Source organism: Mastigoproctus giganteus, chromosome 12 (assembly GCF_048544385.1).
Source record: "Mastigoproctus giganteus isolate SK-2022 chromosome 12, ASM4854438v1, whole genome shotgun sequence".
NCBI lineage: Eukaryota > Metazoa > Arthropoda > Arachnida > Uropygi > Thelyphonidae > Mastigoproctus > Mastigoproctus giganteus.
Window position 1 is genome coordinate 161393112 of NC_143586.1, and position 20999 is coordinate 161414110.

Below are 20999 nucleotides of genomic sequence, written 5' to 3' on the forward strand. Positions count from 1 at the left end.
ACACCAATGCTAGGAGTTTAGTAAATAAATTTGATGAATTTGAGGTATTGCTCAAAACATCGAAGGCAGATATTGTTGGGATATCAGAGACGTGGTGTCACACAGATATAAGGGATGCGGAACTGCAATTTGGGGAGTACAACGTCTACAGAAAGGATAGACAGGATAGGAAGGGGGGAGGCGTTATGCTATTAGTTAAGAAACACATAAAAACCAAGGAAGTGAAGCCAGTCGACATCGCTGGACAGTGCAGTGTGGAGTCAGTTTGGTGTGACATAAACATTGGGAGATCAAAATTGAGAGTAGGAGTGTGCTATAGGCCTAATGACTCTGATGAGTATAATAAGGAACTGTACAGGGAAATAGAATGGGCCAGTAAATCAGAGTGTCTTATAATGGGAGATTTTAATTTCCCAGATATTGACTGGAATTTGGGGGCTGGTTACTCACACACTAGCAGGGCTTTTGTGGATCTATTGGATGATTGTTTTCTACATCAGCATGTTCGGGAGGCAACTAGAGGGAGCAATACTCTTGATTTGATTATCAGCAGTGATTCTTCATGCATTAAGAATCTGCAGATAAATGAACCACTAGGTGGCAGTGATCACAGTGTGCTGAAGTGGGATTTACTCAAAGAGGTAACTACCATTAGGGGTAAAGGGAAGGGTTATTGCTTCCGTAAAGGCGACTACGATGGACTGAGACAGTACACCTAATTCTGTTTTTACACGATAGATACGTTCCTGAAAAATACGTGTAAAAAAAATTCGTGTAAAAAAAGACATTGTATTTATGGAAGGAAAGACGATTGGTTCCGGATCTAAAAAATCAGTAAAAATAATTAAAAAAAAAAAAAAAAAAAAAAAAAACACATAAAAATATTCGTTTTAAGCTTATTATTTTATTTCAACAAAATACACATGTAATAATATGTAATGAAAATGTATTAAAGTAAATTTGTATGCATATGAAATGAAAAAAATTCTTCATGAACAAAAAAAATCTGTTTTACACATAACAAGATTTTATTCATTTTCACTTTCTGATAATAAACGGCGCATACGTTTGCATACGACTGGAATATCACTAGAAATGTTGTGGACATGGTCTTCTTCCTCTATTATGAAATTCTATCTGTGATCTCTTGAGAAAAATCAGCACGAGTCTCCTCTGGTGCTGATGTTTCACCGGTTTTTACGAACGAATTCAGTTATTAATCGTTGTGTTCGTGTTTTGGTTAGGCCGTTATATAATTCTCTGTAAGAGACTGTCAACAACTTCAGTTCACGTTGAAACTTCCCAGCGCGTTCTTCATTAGGGTCATGTTTGAAAAAATGATTACCTAATTTTCTGGCCAGTTCCAGACCTTCTTTTATTAAATCTGCATTTAGAACAGAATCATTTTCTTCATTATCACTACGTTCTGTGGGATAAGGAGTCCCAAGGACAACCTCTAATATTTCATCTTCGCTTAGGGCTTTGTCGGTTAACAATTCATCAATATCTTCAAACGATAGATCATCGAATCCTTCTCCACCAATTTTGTGTGCCATTGTAATGATGTTGGGAAATTCGGTCGTATTAGGGATGATGGGATCTTTGCTTTTAACACATTGTGGCCAAACCGCTTTCCAACACGCATTTAAAGTTGCTGGTTTTAATTCAGTTAACGCTAATCCAACTTGATTGATACAATCCATAATTGAGAATTTCTTCCACACATTAATGACTGTTAGTGTTTCATCATTCAGTTTGTCCAAAACGTGTTGGAATGTTCGTTTTACGTAGTATGTTTTAATTGTCGCAATTATACCTTAGTCTAGCGGTTGTATCAAAGATGTAGTATTAGGTGGCAGAAATAAAATTTGTATGTTTGGGTGTTCCAAGACAGGATGGCCGGGTGCATTGTCAAGAAATCAGAAGAACTTTAAATTAGAGACCTTTCAAATTCATATAACATCTGACTTCTGGGATGAAACATTTGTTGAACCATTCTGTAAAGATAGCAGTTGTCACCCAGGCCTTCTTGTTTGACATCCAGTGAACAGGCAGTTTATTGAAATCTACACCTTTCATTGAACGTGGGTTTAGGGCTCGATTTACCAGCAGTGGTTTCAACATACGATCTCCTGAAGCGCTGGAGGAAAATAACAAGGTCACACGATCCTTAGCTACCTTAAAACCACCAGAAGTTTTCTGCGATTTGGCTACATACGTTCTGTTCGGCATTCGTTTCCAGAAGAAACCAGTTTCATCTGCATTCCACACTTGATCAGGAGTGTATCCTCGGTCTTCAATAATTTTTGCAAGTTCCTGCGGGAATACTTTAGTGGCCGGTTCATCTGCAGATGCAGTTTCACCTTTAATTTTTATATTAGGAAGAGCATTCCTTTTAAGAAACCCTATCATCCAACCTGTACTCGCAGAAAATTCATACTTTCTGTTTAACTTTCTCTTTTTTGTTTGAGATGAAGTGCTTGGCTTCTTTTCTTTAATCTGTCTGTAAATTCTTAGTGCTGTTTGCTTGATGGCATTTCCATCTACTGGTACTCTTTTTTGTGACTGATCTTCTATCCATATTACCAGAGCCTTTTCCATTTTTTCCTTGACAATATCTCTTGTATATGATGATGAATTAACACTTACTTTTGTTCCAGAACATACCGACTTCCTAATTGCAGCTTCATTTTTCTTAATAGTTCTTACGGTAGCTTCATGTACACCAAAATGCTTTCCTACAGACGTAGCCCCTTGTCCAGTTGCAAGACGATCTAAAATTTGAATTTTAAGTTCCAAGGAACTCGCTTTCCTTTTCATTTTGGTAATAGGCGAATTATTCGACATTATATAAGGGCTGCCGAAAAATATCTCAGTTATAGTTAATAAAAAAAGTATGAAAAATTTGTAAACTTACAATTTATTGACTATAGGCAAAATTAATAAATTTATATGTGCACAAATTTCACTAAAGATTCTTTCACTTTGAAATAGAGCTTACTACTAAATGTCTTTCGAAGATACAATGCACGAATACCGTAGATGTGCACCAAATTCAATAAAAACGTTGATGATTCATAGATACCTAGACGTACACATTGGTAAACAAAAGCACGCATTTCAAAACGCACACACTAGCTAATCCATCACACTAATAAATAGCTGATAATCACACTAATCTATTGGTGCGTGCAATATAGAAATGATACTAATATGCCACAAATAAAAAAAAAATTCTTAGAATTTAGGTAAAAAAAATTCATAGAAATCGTGTTAAATCAAAATGACTCGTGTAAAAAGAGATTGAACTATTTATTTTGAATTCGTGTTAAATCAAATTCGTGTAAAAAAAGTTCGTGCAAAAACAGAATTAGGTGTATTTAAATTCTATACAGTGGGACCAACTGATGATGTTACCAACAGCAAATTCAAAATGGGAAGCATTCAAAGAACTTATCTTGGAAGCTACTAGGCTTTACATACCAACTAAGAAATATTGTTCAAGGTTTAGGCCAAAATGGATGTCAGATGAACTAATGAGGCATATGGCAGAGAAGAAAAATGCATGGGATACTTACAAATTAACACATGACACAGAAGCCTATGATAGATACAAGTTGATATGCAACCAAGTTACAAAGGAGGTTAGGCAGGCGAAGGCAGATTACGAGAAATCCTTGGCAAGGGATGCAAAGAAAAACAGCAAAGAGTTCTTTACTTATGTAAACTCTAGAAGGAGAGGGATGAATCAGATTGGTCCTCTTGATATTGATGGGTCAAGTGTTGATGATCCTGCTCAGGTAGCTAACAAACTAAATGAATATTTTGCATCGACATTCACACATGAGGAGTTATTCAGCGAGGGGAATGCCAGAGGTGTATTCAACTCTAGCAGTAAGTTACAGAATCTTGAAATAACTGGGAGTAAAGTGGAGGAGAAACTGTTGAAGATAAACACAAGAAAGGCACCCGGGGTGGATGGGATCTATCCAGTTATATTAAAGGAGGCAGCAAAGGAAGTAAGCAAACCCTTAGCCATAATTATGAGAGCTTCCTTGGACTCAGGGGAGGTACCCATAGACTGGAAATGTGCAAATGTGACCCCAATTCACAAAGGAGGATCAAAGGCTGACACATGTAATTATAGACCTGTGAGCTTAACTTCTGTTCCAGGAAAATTAATGGAGGCACTGGTTAAAGAAGCACTGCAGGATCATTTAGACAAGACTTCAGTTATAGCTCAGACACAGCATGGTTTTGTTAAGGGGAAGTCTTGCCTGACCAACTTGATTGGATACTATGATGCAGTCACAAAAGAACTGGATGCAGGGAATAACTTTGATATTATATACTTGGATCTTAGAAAGGCTTTTGATACTGTTGCACATGGAAGACTGCTACACAAATTGGAGCAGTGTGACATTGGAGGCAAATTGCTGCTATGGATAAAGGGGTGGTTGAGGGGGAGAAGACAGAGAGTGGTAATCAATGGACACTGCTCATCGTGGACTGATGTTATTAGTGGAGTCCCTCAGGGCTCAGTGTTGGGTCCATTATTGTTTTCTGTATTTATAAATGATATTGATGATGGTATATCGGGCTTAATGTCCAAGTTTGCAGACGATACAAAGGTTGGCAGGGTTGTCAAGGACACTACTGACACTATGCTGCTGCAACAGGATCTGGAAAGGTTGAGCAGATGGGCTGAGAGGTGGCAAATGAAGTTTAACATTGATAAATGTAAAGTACTACACATGGGAAACAGCAACCCCAGAGCAACGTATCAACTCTGTGGTACTACACTGACAGTGGTAGAGAATGAAAGGGACTTGGGGGTGGTTTGGTTGTGCAGGCAGATATGAAGTTCTCTGAGCAGTGCAGACGGGCTGCAAGAGTAGCTCATGGAGTATTGTCAATGATATACAGGAATTTTTCCAGCAGGGATAAGGAGGTGATTATTCCATTGTATAAGGCGATGGTCAGGCCACACCTAGAGTACTGTATACAGGTCTGGAGACCTCATTTCAAGAAGGATGTAGAGCTGCTGGAACGAGTACAGAGAAGGGCAACAAGATTAGTGAATGGAACAAAGGGGTGCTCTTACGAAGAAAGGCTTAAGTTTTGCAAATTACAGTGTCTGGAGACTAGGCACCAGCGAGGTGATCTGATAGAGGTGTATAAAGCCTTGAATGGTTTAAGCATGCTCAATGCTGATGGGATTCTTCCTCTAGCTCAGAAAAATCACCTGAGAGGGCATAAATTCAAATTGAGGAAAGACAGATGTAGGATAGACGTGCGGAAATTTGCCTTTAGCCAGCGGGTGGTTGGTTGGTGGAACAGACTTCCATCTCTTGTGGTGGAGGTTGATAGCCTAAATAAGTTTAAGGCTCAGCTGGACAGGTATTTTGAACGAACAGAGGGGTGAAGTGGAAGTGGTTTTTTTTTTTTTTTTTTTTTGGCTGATGCTGCATAAGCTTGCTTTCTTGCATCAAATGCCTCTACTAATGCTAATGCTAATGCTAATTTGGGCATCCGAGATGAGCAGTACTTGAATCAACCAATAACTGAGATTCTGTCAGAAAAGGTACATGGGGTTTGGCAGACTGCAAGTGGAAATGGACATCATTGAGATTAGAATTGAGACCACATATATTTGTGAAATGAATTAGGAAGTGCTTCGGAGGTTTAGATATTTTTGCAGATAAGCTTGCTCTATTAGTTTGACAATTCATGGTGTATTCAATAGTAAGAAAAAGTGGGTGGGACATGCTGTATGAAGTAATGAAATTTTTGGATATGGCGTACAAGTGGCAAGGATATATCCAGATCCTTGACATAACGTGGCCTTGACAGTGCTCCCCCATACACTCGGACTCCCTCCAGTCACTATCTGGCAGAGTAGAGGTAGCAAGATTATACACTAGCTGATCCGGAAGCCTCCTAGAGAGTTACCAGTAGGTTCGATCTGGTGTACTAACTAGCGGCCGGCCTGCGAACACCGTTTTAGAGCTGTACCCTCGAAATGTAAGGAATATTGGATCTCGCCACGACGTTCATCATAACCTCAAAAGTCATCAATCATACTGCATTATGGAAGAGATAGAGAAGGGTTGACCAGAACTTAGCTCTAGAGACTAAACATGGGTTCCACCACTTCAAGCCTCTAATAAGCAAAGTGGTGGTATTTCACCGGTTGATGAGAGTCATCTACCACCTAGTACTGCCTGGTAACATAGAGGGTCGGCGTTCCTCCATGTGGTGTGGGCGCCACACCTCGACCCCTGCTTACGTTGGTTCACACCTGGGTGGTCACCCACCATGTACTTGTGTATGGAGGTTATACCCAGGATTACTAACAGTCCCACCATCGTGAAGGTGCAAGCAGAGGATTTGGCTGTCACAGACCGTCCAGACTTCGCCGAAATTGGGGCCACTTGACTTGAGTGTCACCCGAATATCAGTTCCACCAGCGTTTTAGACTCCCAGGTAGCAAGTACAGCTTGTCTGGCATATCTGAGAGAATGTCTGTGACAACCTCAAGGACCAAATTATGCTGTTTACCTTAATTACTATACATTAAGGTGATGACATTTCAGGCATCTTACTGATACTCATCAGACCATGCTGTTGGGGAAACAGAAAATAGAAAGGGTTCCAAGTTGGAATATTTTAGAATATTACAGTTACAATTGCAAATATGCTTCCTTTGCTTCATTTTCTTGTGAATGATAATTACATTATCACATAGTGAGTTTTTGCTGAAACATGTGCCATCATCATACAGACTAAATGTGTGAAGTGGGTACTGCCTTGTATTTCATGCTTTTTGATAAATTTTGTTTTTATGAATTCACATCAATTGTGCCATGGGTGTCTTTTACATTATATACTTGTATTCCAGTGTAGTAATGCAGTTTTGCATTAATTTCTGTGCTACCAAAGGTGACATCATGGAACTTTAAAATTGTTTCTCTTAAAAACTATGCCATTTTGGAAAGATTCTTAAGAACATTTTTGATTCCTTTTGTTGTTGGGAGCCCACTCTAGAATTTATTTCATACAATTTTTAATTGTCCTGTATATTAATTTTATTGGCATGCTTGTCTTTTTGGGAATATACTTTTATTAGTTTAGTGCAGTGGTGTCCAGCCCTTTTGCAATTGAAGAACATATTGAAACTTCTTGAGCATTCTGCCATTTACATCTGAGCATTTCCTTAGTTACTTCTATTCAAAGTATTGCCTATCAGCATATGTGATATGGATATATTGTGTACTTTAATGTCACAGTAACACTTACTGTAATGCTTAGTAAACAAATATAAGGTTGCTTTGGAAATGAATCTAAACAGTAATTTCGGGAAGAGTGATTTCCAACATGTCCCATCATAGAATTGGAATTGAAATCTTTCTGTCTCTCTTTCAAAATTACATTTGTTGTTTACAAAGAACCTTTTGATTTGCAGCTATTGTGGGTTTGAGTTCATAGAGAGCAAGTTTGTACCTTAATGTGGAGAAAAACACACATCCAGTTAATGTTTCAAGGACTGTAGTTACCCACTGCTGTGCTGACTGAAGAGAGGTTTTGTAGATGTTGACAAAATTTTTGAATTTTACGGGATGCTTTGAGGGATATACAGGCCGACCGGGCTAGCCGAGTGGGTAAAGTACCTGCCCGGCAACCCAAAGGTCGCGGGTTCGATTCCCGCCTCGGGCTTGGATCAAAGTACTGCAAAAACCTTGGGAGGTGCAATATGGCCACAGAAGCCGATGCGCCAACAACTACCAAATCAAAAAAAAAAAAAGAGGGATATACAAAACTGAGAGGGCTTTATTAAGCCCATGGACCATAAGTTGGACACCACTGGTTGAGTGCATTACAGTTGTTTTTATTATATATTGTTGTCAGTATTATCATTGTTAATTCTAAACTTTTATTTATTTATTTATTATTTATTTTTTTTTCTAGTGGGTTATGTGGAGCTAACCAACATGGAGGTAGATGCTGACTCTGTTAAATCTGTAAGATGGCATGCTTGCTTTTTGTCTTTCAGTGTGCTTTTGTGGTGTGATCTCTTTCTCTGATTTATGCATGCATAATGAAACTAATTCATTCTGTTCAAATTAACATATCAGGATAGATATTTATAATGATTTATGTGAACAGTATTGTTAAATGCTAAGTTTGTACAATCTCCAGTCACTTTTATTAGGAAACCAGTAAGAACCTTTTTCTTAAAGATTTTAAAGCTGTTTAACCTGTCATCCGTCACTTGCAGAAATGTAATATGAGTGGTTGTACATTTTTTTTTTTTTTGCTTTTTTATGGGGTGTTCACAAATGTGTAAGTGCCTTTTTAGCTTAAGATGTCAATTGATGTCTGTCGCGCCATTCCAAATTTTGTTAAAATCTGAATTCATTATATTCAAGAAGAAAACAGCTATAAAAGAATGCAATATAATATGATATTGCATTATTTTATAGCTGTTATTTAAATAATTTAAAGGTATTTAAATAATTGATGTGGGTTAAGTGCCATGTAAGTGTATAGAATGTCAAGCTAAAAGAAATAATAAAAATAGTAAGAAGAAAAGAGAGAAAAAGAAATGAAAGCTAATAAAAGGTGAAAAACTAAAATGTTATGAGCGTTTAAAATAAAAGTAAAATGCTATAAACAATACAGTAAGAAAGTAACAAAATAGATTAGCAATAAATATAAGAGATTGTAGATATCATAATCAATAACGGTAGATAATTAAGCAACTTTTTCTTGCATTTTTCCATAAACTCTATTTATAATAAGGTTTAGGGAAGAATGTAAGGAAAAATATACATTATTATCAATGTGATTAATCAAGATAGACTGACAGAGTCAATGCTGCCATAACCAAGTGGTCAAGCACAAGGATAAAAAAAAAAGCACACAAGCTGACATGATTACATATGTTAATTTTTCTTGTATCTGTCTTGTGAACTCCAAGAGCTCACATCTGGTGAGTATGGCACACCCAGAGTCCTGAGCTGGATATCATAATTCTTCTCTTTCTTGGTGATTCCTTTATTTCTGACTCTCTCTCTCTCTCTCTCTCTCTCTCTCTCTCTCTCTCTCTCTCTCTCTCTCTCTCTCTCTCTCTCTCTCTCTCTCTCAGGATAACTCGGGAATTTTTTTTTTTTTTTTTTTTTTTTTTTTTTTTGGATGGTGCAGCATGAGCCTCAGGCTTCCTTGCACCCACTATTTGGCTAATAATAATAACTCCCCTGACCTTATATGTTATCAACCTGGAGTATAAAAAGAAAATTTACTTATTATTTGTATTATAGGCTGCTATAGTTGAGTGGTCAAAGTAAAAGGGTACAGAAGTACATGTACTTGTATGATCATGTGACTACTAAAGACTGATGTTTCTTGTATTCCCTCTGTCTTGTGACCACCTGTGACTTTATTTGGTTGTCCTGGAGTATAAACAGTTTTTTTTTCTTTTATTTTTATTTCATCAGGGGAACCACAACTGTGGTAACCTATCTGGAGCGAACTGTTTCAGATCTCAATGCTAGTGAAAAGGTGTCTAAATGAATATACAGTAACTAGCAAAATTTTATTTAAATAATTTTATTTAAATACTTTTCTTCATACTTATAAAAATGTTTATTTATTATTATGTATTTATTTATTAATTTTTAAGCATGTCTTAGGTTATATTCAACACATTATTATTAAATTTCGTTGTGCATCTGTTAAAAATGCCACTTAAAAGTAATTATAAAAACATTTTTATGAGTTCAATGCCATGCATGATATTCACATGGTAACAATGTAAATGTGAACCTAATCATACTCATTTTACCAGTAATATATGTATTTTGACCAAAGGTTGATAATACCTGTTCTGACTAGTGAGAAAATCAAGTAAAGTAAACTCTCGTAATGCTTTTCAGGGAGACTAGCTCCAAAGAGGAAACTGTAATACCCTATAACTAGGAAAAGCATTATAAACAGAATATCCTTTTTTGGGGGACTATTTTTCATATTCTTTGATATTTTGGTAGATAATATTGATTTTTCTTTTCTTTTGTTTTGTTTTCTTTTTTTTTTTTTTTAATTGCACTGTTTGTGAAGCACTAGGTTAATATAATAATATGCAAGTAAAAAACCTGCACACAACAATTTTAAGACCAGAAGAAAATACAAAAAAGTATTATATGCAGGAGTGTTATAATGGGAGTTTACATATTTGTTTTTAAAGGAGATGAATTCCATTCTGAGAAACAGGCCTTAGAACTATTGACAGATGTACATTCCCATCCAACACACCTTGTAAAGTGCCTATTGTCCTCATCATGCCTGTCCTCTGTCACTCCTAGTGGATGGATTTTCATAAAATTTTTATTTGGTTCTTTTAGAAATATTTGTCAAACCACCTCAGATTTCATTAAAATTGGACTAATAAGAAATCTGTCAATTATTATTTTTTTTTCCTCATCCTTTCACGTATAATAACTTGGATGATTTTCATAAAATTTTATATGAGTCTTTTAGAATGTGATGTTGAGCCTTTCCAAATTTCATTAAAATTGGCCCAATAGAAATCCAGTGGTTATTATTTGTTATTTTTGTACATATCACATAGGCTATTCATATGCCAGTCCTAGTGGATGGATTTCATAAAAGTTTTTATTAAGTTATTTTGGAAAGGTTTGTAAGGCCACCTCGAATTTCATTATAATTGGACTAATAGAAATACAGCAATTATTATTATATTAAAACCAAAACACCGAATATAATGTTTCTAGCCATTCAGTTGATTGGAGGAGTGAATGGGCAATATGGCAAATGCAAAGAAACAAAATATTCTTGGTTTGTGCAATAAAATTTGTTGCTGTTTGCTTTTTTTTTTCTTCCCTTTTTATGAATTACTGCTGCTTGCTAACGTGCCTGAAATTAACATAACAACTGTGTACATTAACTTACTGTTTTACTTATGGGAGAAAGCCCTCCTTAAAGTGCATTTTGTTGAATAAGACCCATTTTACATATCTCCAGCAATAAGTGTCCAAATAGCCAATTCCAGGTCTCTATCTGACTGTGAGAACCATTAACTCTATCACACATACTTGGTAATGACTTGGCCCAAACAAATTGTTCTATTTTTTTTAACTATATACAATGACATAACCAGTTCAAAAGCATCACAGTATTGGAAAAGTTTTTACAAAAACTTTTTTTTTGTTTTGTTTTGTTTTTAGTTTTGTTATTACAAAAATAACAAATTAGGCACAGTTCAGTTCGGGACACTGCCAATTTGCCTCAGACAACAACGAGACATGCTGAAAACAGATGACCGTAGCAAGTAGCAGAAATTTATAAATATACATTGAAGCCTGGTTGATGGTGGGAACTCAATATACCTAAATGCTTGGTTAATGCATGCAGTGTGTTCTTGGGAAACTATGTTAACTAAATGCACACCAACCAAACATTAAATTCCTGTATAAACTCATGTAACTTGCTAAGATACATTCCCAATGGTTTGTGAATGATTTGATATTTTTTAATGTAATAAGAATAAATGCAGTTACTGTACATACCTGATAAACTAATCCTGTTTGAAAAATTCATTCTAAGAAAGCTGATGAGTTGCCTTCTCATCATAAAGAATTTTATAGCAAATTGTAACTACAAGGAATCCAAGGCCTCTGACAGTACTACTGCTTATTTCAATATTGGGATCAGAGTCTTCTCTGAATCCTATTTGTGCCTGCAGCTCAATCCAATCGTTGTGAGGTTCTCTATGGGAGCCCAGCAGCTCATTCACATCTTCAGTATCCACTTCTATGTCAGGGCATTTCACTGTGTCTAAAATTTCCATTGTGATATTTTGTTACATTTTTTGAAAGCAATGGACAAACTGCAGGTAAAGTTTTCTCCAAAGGTGCTTCATATTGGATTGCTTGATATCTCTCAAGCTTGCAGCAATGGTTCTGAATGCTATAAGAATGTTATACTCATTCCAGAAGTGTAAGAGTTTTCTCTTCCTTTCCTATCAGTAGTAGCAGTTATCTGAGCCATAGTTCTCAAATAATACTGGCTAATGGTCAGAATGATCCCATAATCCATAGACTTTTCTTTTTTGCTCCACCAGTTCCACAGACTCCCTTGCTTTGGCTTCTCTCATTCATCTGAACCTCACAAAAAACTGTCATTAGGGCTACTCACGAGTTATTCTATCCATGTGTATTATGTTCATAAATTGTGTGCATTCTCTAATCAATTTGCTTGCTTTTCTATATGAAAAATTTCCAGGGGAAAAATCCTTGCTATCCAGCAAAATAGGCAATATGAGAACTCAAGTTTTTTGTCCAGAAAAATAGGCAAATATATATGCAAACACAACCACACAGTAGAAAGCTCTTGTGCAATTATTTTTATACTAAAAATGTGTAACCAGAGCAGCATAGTGAGTGTTTGAGACTGCTAAAACAATACCAAAAGTGTAACCAAAACCTTTTGCATGCATTCTCATGAATTTTCCTGTTTTGTTGGAAGAAAAACTAGTTTGCTGGAGAAAATCCTTGCTATCCATGCATGGAAACTTGGATTTTTTATCCAGCAAAACTGACAAATTGAGCAGAGAACTGTACAGTAGAAAGCTATACTGTGAAAATTTAGAGCATGTAATCGGAGCAGCAAAGTGCTTGAGACTGCCAAAAAGATACTACCAAAAGTGAAATCCTTTTGTGTGTGTTCTCTGGTCGATTTACTTGTTTTGAACAAAAAACCTGAGTTTCTATGAGAAAAATCCTTACTATTCATATATGGAAAGCAAAGATCACTTTGCATGTTTTGCATTTCCATAGTTTTCAAATAATGTCCATAAATGGACAGCAAAACAGGTAAATCAACCAGAGAATGCAACCATACAGAAAAGCACTTCCATAAGTTATTATTCCACTAAAACTATGAAAACTAAGAACGCATAACTGAAAGTGAATACATATACAATTATTGTAATAATTTACTATAATAACATCATATTGTCCCAAAAACAGAAAAGTTACCTAATCATGAATATATGTACATGTATTAGACAAATGGTATCAGTATGGATTGTTAGTATTTTTGGTTGTACATTAGCCGGGTATGCTGTAACCAATTATTATTTCATTTTTGAGACAAGCAGCACATTGAATCACTTAAAATAGCTGTACAATTACATATTGCTCACAAGCTAAACATTGATATTCCTGGATCATAGCAATTAAATTGTGCCCATGTATAGCTACTGCATGATCAGTGTTTTGTGCCAATGCATAAACAAACAATTTAAGTATAGCAATGTTATCCTTATGAATTTTAATGCAGATTTCTGCTTTTATATGTTGTCTTCCTTTATAGTTCCAGAGAAAACAAGAAGTATATTTTGTTGCATTTCTGTGAGCCATGTTTCAATTCTTCATGAATTACCTCCTAATTTGACTTTGCACAGGTTGATTTAAAAAAAAAAAAAAAATCCATCTCATCTACTTATGGAATGACCCATATTGGAAATCTGATAAAGCTATATCCTGCAACTTCCGGAATTAACTTCTTAAATTGATTTCTATAAGCATTAGAAATAATTTATTCATGAAATTTATATATATATAAACTAGAAATTTGCATGGTTAAATGCATAAAATTTTTATGCTAGTTTTCTAAATTTTCTTGTGCTTAACAAGTGAAATATACTTTTGTTCTGTTAACACAAATATAGGACTATTACAGTAACCCAGCTTGACAGCTCAAAATAGTGTAGACATTTGAAAATTGGAAATAAATTTACATATTTTGATTCTGCTAAGTAATTTTATCAAATTTTTAATAATTTCCACTTTACTCTATGCTATTACAATTGCTTTTAATTTCCTACAACGTATTTTTGTTGCTCTCTCTCTCTCTCTCTCTCTCTCTCTCTCTCTCTCTCTCTCTCTCTCTTTATTTGTTACCATCTGATTACTAGTACCCTGATCCTCTAATGCCAGTATTTAGTAGTGAATAAAGTAGAAAATAGTCATTGCACAAGTAAAAATTTTATGCTGCTTATTTATTTCTTTTTATATTTATTTATTATTTACAATTGTTTCATTAACAGTTGGAAATATTAGAAATCTTTGTATTTCTATTTCTTTCATGAAAAAGTCATATGTATTAATTTCTCTGATTTCTGATTTTCAGGTAACTTTTTTCGTCATGTCCATTATTACTTTATGTTCAAATAGACTACGCATAAAACTAAAGATTTCTCTTCTATGTTACTTTCACTTTGGCTGTGTTTAATATTTTCATTTTTGAACACATTGACACAATGACATGCTGATTTGCAGAATGCAATTGTTTTAATCTCATGCCATTCTAGCATGAAATTATACCAATTATACTAAAATTAAAGCCAAATTAAAATAAAATTGGCAAGATGATAAAAAATTGTCAAGTTTTACTAATAATAATCAAGGTATGAAGAAAATTTCTTTTCTGAACCTCATATCCATACATTAATCAATGTTAAAATTTATTCATAAAAAAGAGAAGTTTCTGATAATCAGTGGTGTACAATAACCATGGACACAAGAGTATTCTCTCCATTTGGGGTGGGGGATAAAGTCTCTCTCTCTCTCTCTCACGGCGCCTCCATAGCCAGGTGGGAAGGAGCAGCAGTGCGTAGCACACGCTTCTTGATTAGACCGGGGTTCAAGCCCGTCACCACCACATACGGAGGATGCGGAAAGGTCAGGAATGACCACCGCATATCCCGGAGCAATATGGCCTTAGTTGCTAATGCTCCTAAAAACCAAAATAACAACAACATATCTCTCTCTCTCTCTCTCTCTCTCTCTCTCTCTCTCTCTCTCTCTCTCTCTCTCTCTCTCTCTCTCTCTCTCTCTCTCTCTCTCTCTCTCTCTCTCTCTCTCTCTCACACACACACACACACACACACTCCTATCATTAATATCCAGGCATCACTCCATTGATAGTTAGTCATGTTATACCCAAGCACCACATGTCAGACAACTATAGATGCTCTTCTTTATACTCTGGCACAACCACCAGGTCAGTGGAATTTACAATAAATCATCACTACAAACATTAATTGTATTTAGTAGTCACGGCTTGAACCCCAGTCCACTCAAAGAGAACGTGCTATTGCACTCTTCCTCATGACCACTCGGCTACATACCTTCGGGGATATACAGTATTAATATAATTATGAATGCAAGATACCATGATCAACAGAGTTAAGACTTCCAGTGCAAAATGATAATAGGGCACCATATAAGCAATCAGTTTATACATTACATTTCAGTGACACTGAAAATCCCTAGGTCGAGGATTGTTGGTGATGTAATGTGCAAATGGAAGCAGGCTGATGCTGAAACTGCCAGAAAACCTCTAAGCTGACAGAATGTGACAAGAGATCCCTGCAAAGAATCTTCTGCTCAGAATGCAGGTCAATGTCGCAACACATGCACATGCCCTCAAGCACTACTGGTGCTGAAATACATGTCAGCACCAATACAGTGTTTAGAATGCTGCATGATATGGATTACTGCAGTCATGTAGTCATCCAGAAGCCTGTAATAACACTGACTAATGCCAGATACCATGTAGCTTGATGTAAGGACCATCATTCTTGACCATAGACCAATGTAAAGCTGTGCTTCATAGTGATGAGTTACTGTAGTTAGTATACCAGTATGATTGTCATACCTTGGTATAGAGAATGCCTGGGGAAAGCTACCTACTAGATGGTAACATCCTAACAGTAAAGTTTAGTGGAACAGTGTGATGATCTGGATCTGTTTCTCATGGTTTGGCTTAGGACTATTGGTTATTTGGATAAAACTGTGAATGTTGAAGTATATCAGCAGAACAATGCTCCGTATCAGTTTATTAGCTCACTTGCTAGTTTTAGCGCATATTTGTTGTTTTTGTTCACGTGGAAGTCTTTTAATGTAATAGGATATGATTCCCTCCCTTAACACATTTGCTGCCCAAATGCAAACTTGTGTCCATTCAATTGTAGTCAGTAAATCAGTGCTGTTAAAAGAAAGGCACATGAAATGAACAGCTAAGCAATATTGGCATACTGATTGAACTATGGGCTATTGCATTTTAGCTGGGATTTTGCTTAGCATCAATTGCACTGTCTAGAGAGAACTACAAAAGCTGTATACTTGGTTCATAGTTTCTTACGTTCTCTGCTTATGTTGAAGTTATTTTATCTAGTTTAGTATTTTCCACAAGAAGAAAAGGTAAAAATTTTTGATTATGCTTGCTGAATTTTAATTCTTTGGTTTGTGAAAAACAAAACGTCATTCTTAGTGTGTGTCTACTGATAAAATTTTGTGTAAGAAGTATTTTCCTATAAAATTTTACCCTAAAGGTTTATTACAATGGATATAAAAAAATTGGAATCAAATTTTCTGATCTCTAGAGCCCAGGTTTCTTTTTTATGTGAAACTCTTTTGCAGATCTGAGTTTTTGATAACTCTTTGCAACTCGAAATCTTCCACAGAACCTTAGCATCTCTAAAAAAATTATAATTAATAAATTACACTTGCTTGTTCCTTTCAAATATTATGTCAACATTAGAAAATTGAGACATAATTCAGTTAAACTTCCCCTCATCCATTTATTGAAGCTATTACTCATTGATAGGTTGAAGAATATAATTTGTAAATTTGTTAGATAAAGTTATTAAATCTTTCACTTCCCATTTTTGAAGGTTTACTGTAACAGACTATATCAGAATGATGATTCTGACTTAGTCATAGGCTGCTCTTCTTCCAAGGTTGTGGAGTTGCTAAGACAAGAGGAGAAGATTTTGTTCTTTTATTTAGTGAGGAAGTACGTTTTTGCTACATTTAACTACATGATGCATATTTTTCTATAGAAAAATTGTCCTTATAAATGCTGAGGTAGCACAAAATTTATCAGTTAACAGTGCATCAGATTTTCAAATTTGAAATTTTTTGTGGAAATGTTTCTAGTATTCCTTGGTATCATTGAAGATAAAGAAATAGATGTTTTTCACTCAGCTTTTGTAGATAATGTCACTTTAAATTTCAGTATGTGAATTATTCTGCTAGGACTGCAACACAAGCTACATTGATGAAGATATTATGAAAAAACAAATAATTGATGTTCAGTAGCCTTTGATTGGAAAACTGATAGGTTCAGAATGAAACTTGAAGTATAGCGAATTATCTCAAGTCATGGTTGGCATTTTAACAATTCTTCATAGAATGTGAGAGGATATTCAGTATGCTGAGCTATTAAAAAAAAAAAAAAAAATACACAATCCTCAAGATCTACCATTTCCAATAAAAAATTGTTGATAGCAAAGCAACAGCAGAACATTATTATGAACAAAATGTTGACAACATCTCTAAAATACTCATTTAGTTTGTTAGCCACCTGAGCAGGATCATCAACAGTTGAACCATCAATATTCAGCGGACCAATCTGATTCATCCCTTTCCTTCTATAGTTTACATAGATAAAGAACTCTTTGCTGTTTTTCTTTGCATCCTTTGCCAAAGATTTCTCATAATCTGCCTTTGTCTGCCTAACCTCCTTTGTGACTTGGTTACAGACCGTCTTGTATCTATCATAGGCTTCCATGTCACCCATTAATTTATATGTATCCCATGCATTTTTCTTCTCTGCCGCATGTTTCATTAGTTCATCTTACATCCGTTTAGGCCTGAACAATATTTCTTCGTTGGTATGTAAAGTCTAGTAGCTTTCAAGATTAATTCTTTGAATGCCTCCCATTTTGAATTTGCTGTTGGTAACATCATCAGCATCAGTTGGTCCCACTGTATAGAATTTAAATACTGCCTCAGACCACCAGTAGTTGCCTTTATGAAAGCAAAAAGTCTGCAGTTGTTTTCTTCCTTGAAGCAATAATCAGGTGATTGTGTTTAACAGACAATACAAGACTAATCCCCAGACAGAAAAATTCTGTGATGATATTTGAAAGCAAGTTAACATTTCCTGGAGTTAACCTTTTACTGTGTAACCTTTCCTAGAGTATAGATGTATAAATCAGACCTTTCCAAAATGGGTGTCATGTTGTAACCCAATGAGTGTCTCCAGTTTTTGGCATCATATCACCATTGTTTTCACTTTGCATTTTATTAATGTAATGGGTTGATAGAACTACAGTTAATGAAAAATACACTAAAAATTTATATAAACAAGTTCTTCATACTCTGCAGTTGGTGAGCTCTGCATATGCCCTTTCTCTTTAAAACCTAATAACTAGCATAGTCAATTTCATATGGTCTTGGTTAAGCTTTTGTTTAGTACTACACATTCCCTTTCTTTTTCTCTTGTTTGAAAGTTGCATTTACCATCAACTTAAGAACATCTGGCCTTGTAAGAAACAAGGCCAGATGTTGAATAATTTCAAAATTCTAGGTAGGGTCTCAAATTATTTTTGGCACATACATAATGTGTCAGTGTCAAAAAAGTCTGTAAGCCACTGGTATAAATGTATTTTTCATGTGTGGAGTATGTATGTATGTATGTATGTATATATATGTATTTCAAAGTTGTTTCAAGAATGTTTCAGTCATGTGTCCATTTGTGTGCAAATTTTCTGGAAATATTCCAGTAAGTGTTGCCATCTCTTAACTGTAATATAATAGATAGCAGCATAATCTTTTAAAATTATAGTTATCCAGTTTTCCACACCTGTTCCAACAGATCCACCTCCTTCTTAATGAGGCTTCCAGACCAGGATGCAATACTCAAGTTGAAGTTGTAGTCTAACTATTGTATTATACAGTTTGATAATTACCTCCTTATACTGCTATCAAAATTCCTGTATATCTTTAACAAAACCCCCATGAGCTGTCCTAGCAGCCTATCTGCACTGTTCGGTGAACTTTGCACATACAATTACCTCATGTCTTTTTCACTCTACCACCTGTATGCAGTAGCATGCTTTTGTAAATGTTAAACTTCATTTGCTATTTCTTAGCCCATCTTCCTAATTTTTTTAGACCTTGTTGCAGTAGCATACACTGAATATTGTCAGTAACCACCTTGTCAATCTTTGCATCACCTGCTTTCTATCATTAAACCTGATAGCTGCTGACCGGGCTAGCCAGGTGGGTAAAGTGCCTACCTGGCAAGCCAAAGGTTGCGGGTTCGAATCCCGCCTCGGGCTTGGATCAGAGTAAAATGCGAAAACTTTTGGGGGTGCATTACGGCCACAGAAGCCGATACACTAACAACAACAAAAAAAAAAAAAAAAAAAAAAAACCTGATAGCCTTCATTGGTATCATTAATAAATATTGAAAACAACATTGGGCCCAGCACTGAAACCTGGTGACCCCACTGATAACATTAGTCCACAAAGAGCTGTGTCCATTGATAACCATTCTCTGGCTTTTGCCACTCACCCATTCCTTTATCCATAGAAGAAGAAAACTTGCCCCTAATGCCACACTGCTCCAATTTGTAGGGCAGTTTTTTATGTGGATATGTATCAAGGTTTTCTGAAATCTAATTACAGTGAAAATCGTTTAACATAAAACCATAGAGACAGAAATATTTTTTCGTGTTAAAAGAAGTAAACAAAAAAAAAATTCTCCAATGTTTTTGATGTCGTAATAATCAAGAGTTAAGTTTAAACAAGTTAACATTTTATGCACTATATAACACTACGCAAGAGGCATTTTACAACTACAGTTTATTAACACTTAACATGTTCATTGACTTCAGATAAAAAAACACATACAATATATAAAAATTTTTAAAAAATGTTAATTATTTTTTGTATCATGTTATTTATCATCTTATCTACAAATTGTTCAATATTGTCCATCATTTGGTTATTTTCACTACTCGTATGTATATCTAAATATCTGCACATACTTTTTATCAATTTTCGCATTTCTGATGTAGTAGGAACAGGAACTAACAAATTGATGTCATTGTCTACATTATCATCACTATCTCCACTCATGGAATCCACTTCCGTAGGCAGTACAATGTCCAAAATATCACTATCTGTTAAAATCGGCGCTGTACACAAATTAGTATCATCAACTGCGACAAATTCATCCAAAGATACCAAACTTTCTTAAAGAGATGAAACATGCCCAAACATTTTGCTGAATGTCAGTTCAGCTTCTTGATTGTCTTGAGACTCTTGAGTAGGTATTAAATCCGTCATTTTGGAAAATCCCGCATGACGAAAACAATTTCCGATAGTCTTTGGTGTTACAAAATTCGAAGCAGTGCACAACATATGCAATGCATCCAATAAGTTGACAGAGAAATCTTCTTTTGCTTCAGTTGCGGCCAAATATTTTCTTAGCAATTGTTTTCGGTAATAAAATTTTAAATTCTGTATTATGCCTTGTTCACAAGGCTGTAAAATGCTCGTAGTGTTTGGAGGCAAAAATATAAGCTTTACAGCTTTTAATCTCACTTCAGAGTGAGCTGGACAATTATCAACAATCATGACAACTTTTCACGTAAAAAGCGCTTATCTAAATTCAAAAGTAAATGTAAACTAAATAAAACTAAAAGTAAACTAAATTCAGTTAGTAATTGTTGTTGCGGTCATCCACGCCTTCTTGTTTGCCGCGTACACTCAACCGGTATTTTTTTTTTTTACATTTTTAAAACACTGCGGATTCGTTCTCTTTCCAATAACGAATAAGGGCAGCTTTTCAGATCCGTCTGAATTGCAAGCCACCATTACCATTATTCTCACTTAAACAATAAAGTTTTATTGGGTAAGTAGTGATAGAACAACCCTGTTTCATCGGCATTAAAGACATCTCTCGCTCTGTATTCTTCAAGCACTGTGGGCAATGTAGACTGCAGGCAATCCAATGTCATACTCTGTGAAACTTGATTTGCTTCACTGCAAACATTTTTAAAAATGATGCTATTTCTTTTCTTGAAACGTTCCAATTAGCCTGGATTTGCAGTGAATTCA

At 35.4% G+C, this 20999-nt stretch overlaps 1 protein-coding gene across 7 annotated transcripts in view; it reads left to right on the forward strand.

Moving 5' to 3' along the window:
* LOC150077549 (uncharacterized) overlaps positions 1-20999 on the forward strand; it is a 308710-nt gene that overhangs the window by 213592 nt on the left and 74119 nt on the right. For 5 of the 7 annotated variants that reach the window (XR_016547746.1, XR_016547745.1, XR_016547748.1 and 2 more), the window contains one exon: positions 7969-8021. Coding sequence is in view for 2 of the 7 variants with exons in the window: in XM_090386993.1 (XP_090243119.1) it covers positions 7969-8021 (53 nt within the window). In the remaining 5 variants the exon portion in view is untranslated. The remainder of the gene's footprint in view (positions 1-7968; positions 8022-20999) is intronic. The other 2 variants (XR_016547750.1, XM_090386994.1) reach the window with 1 other exon arrangement.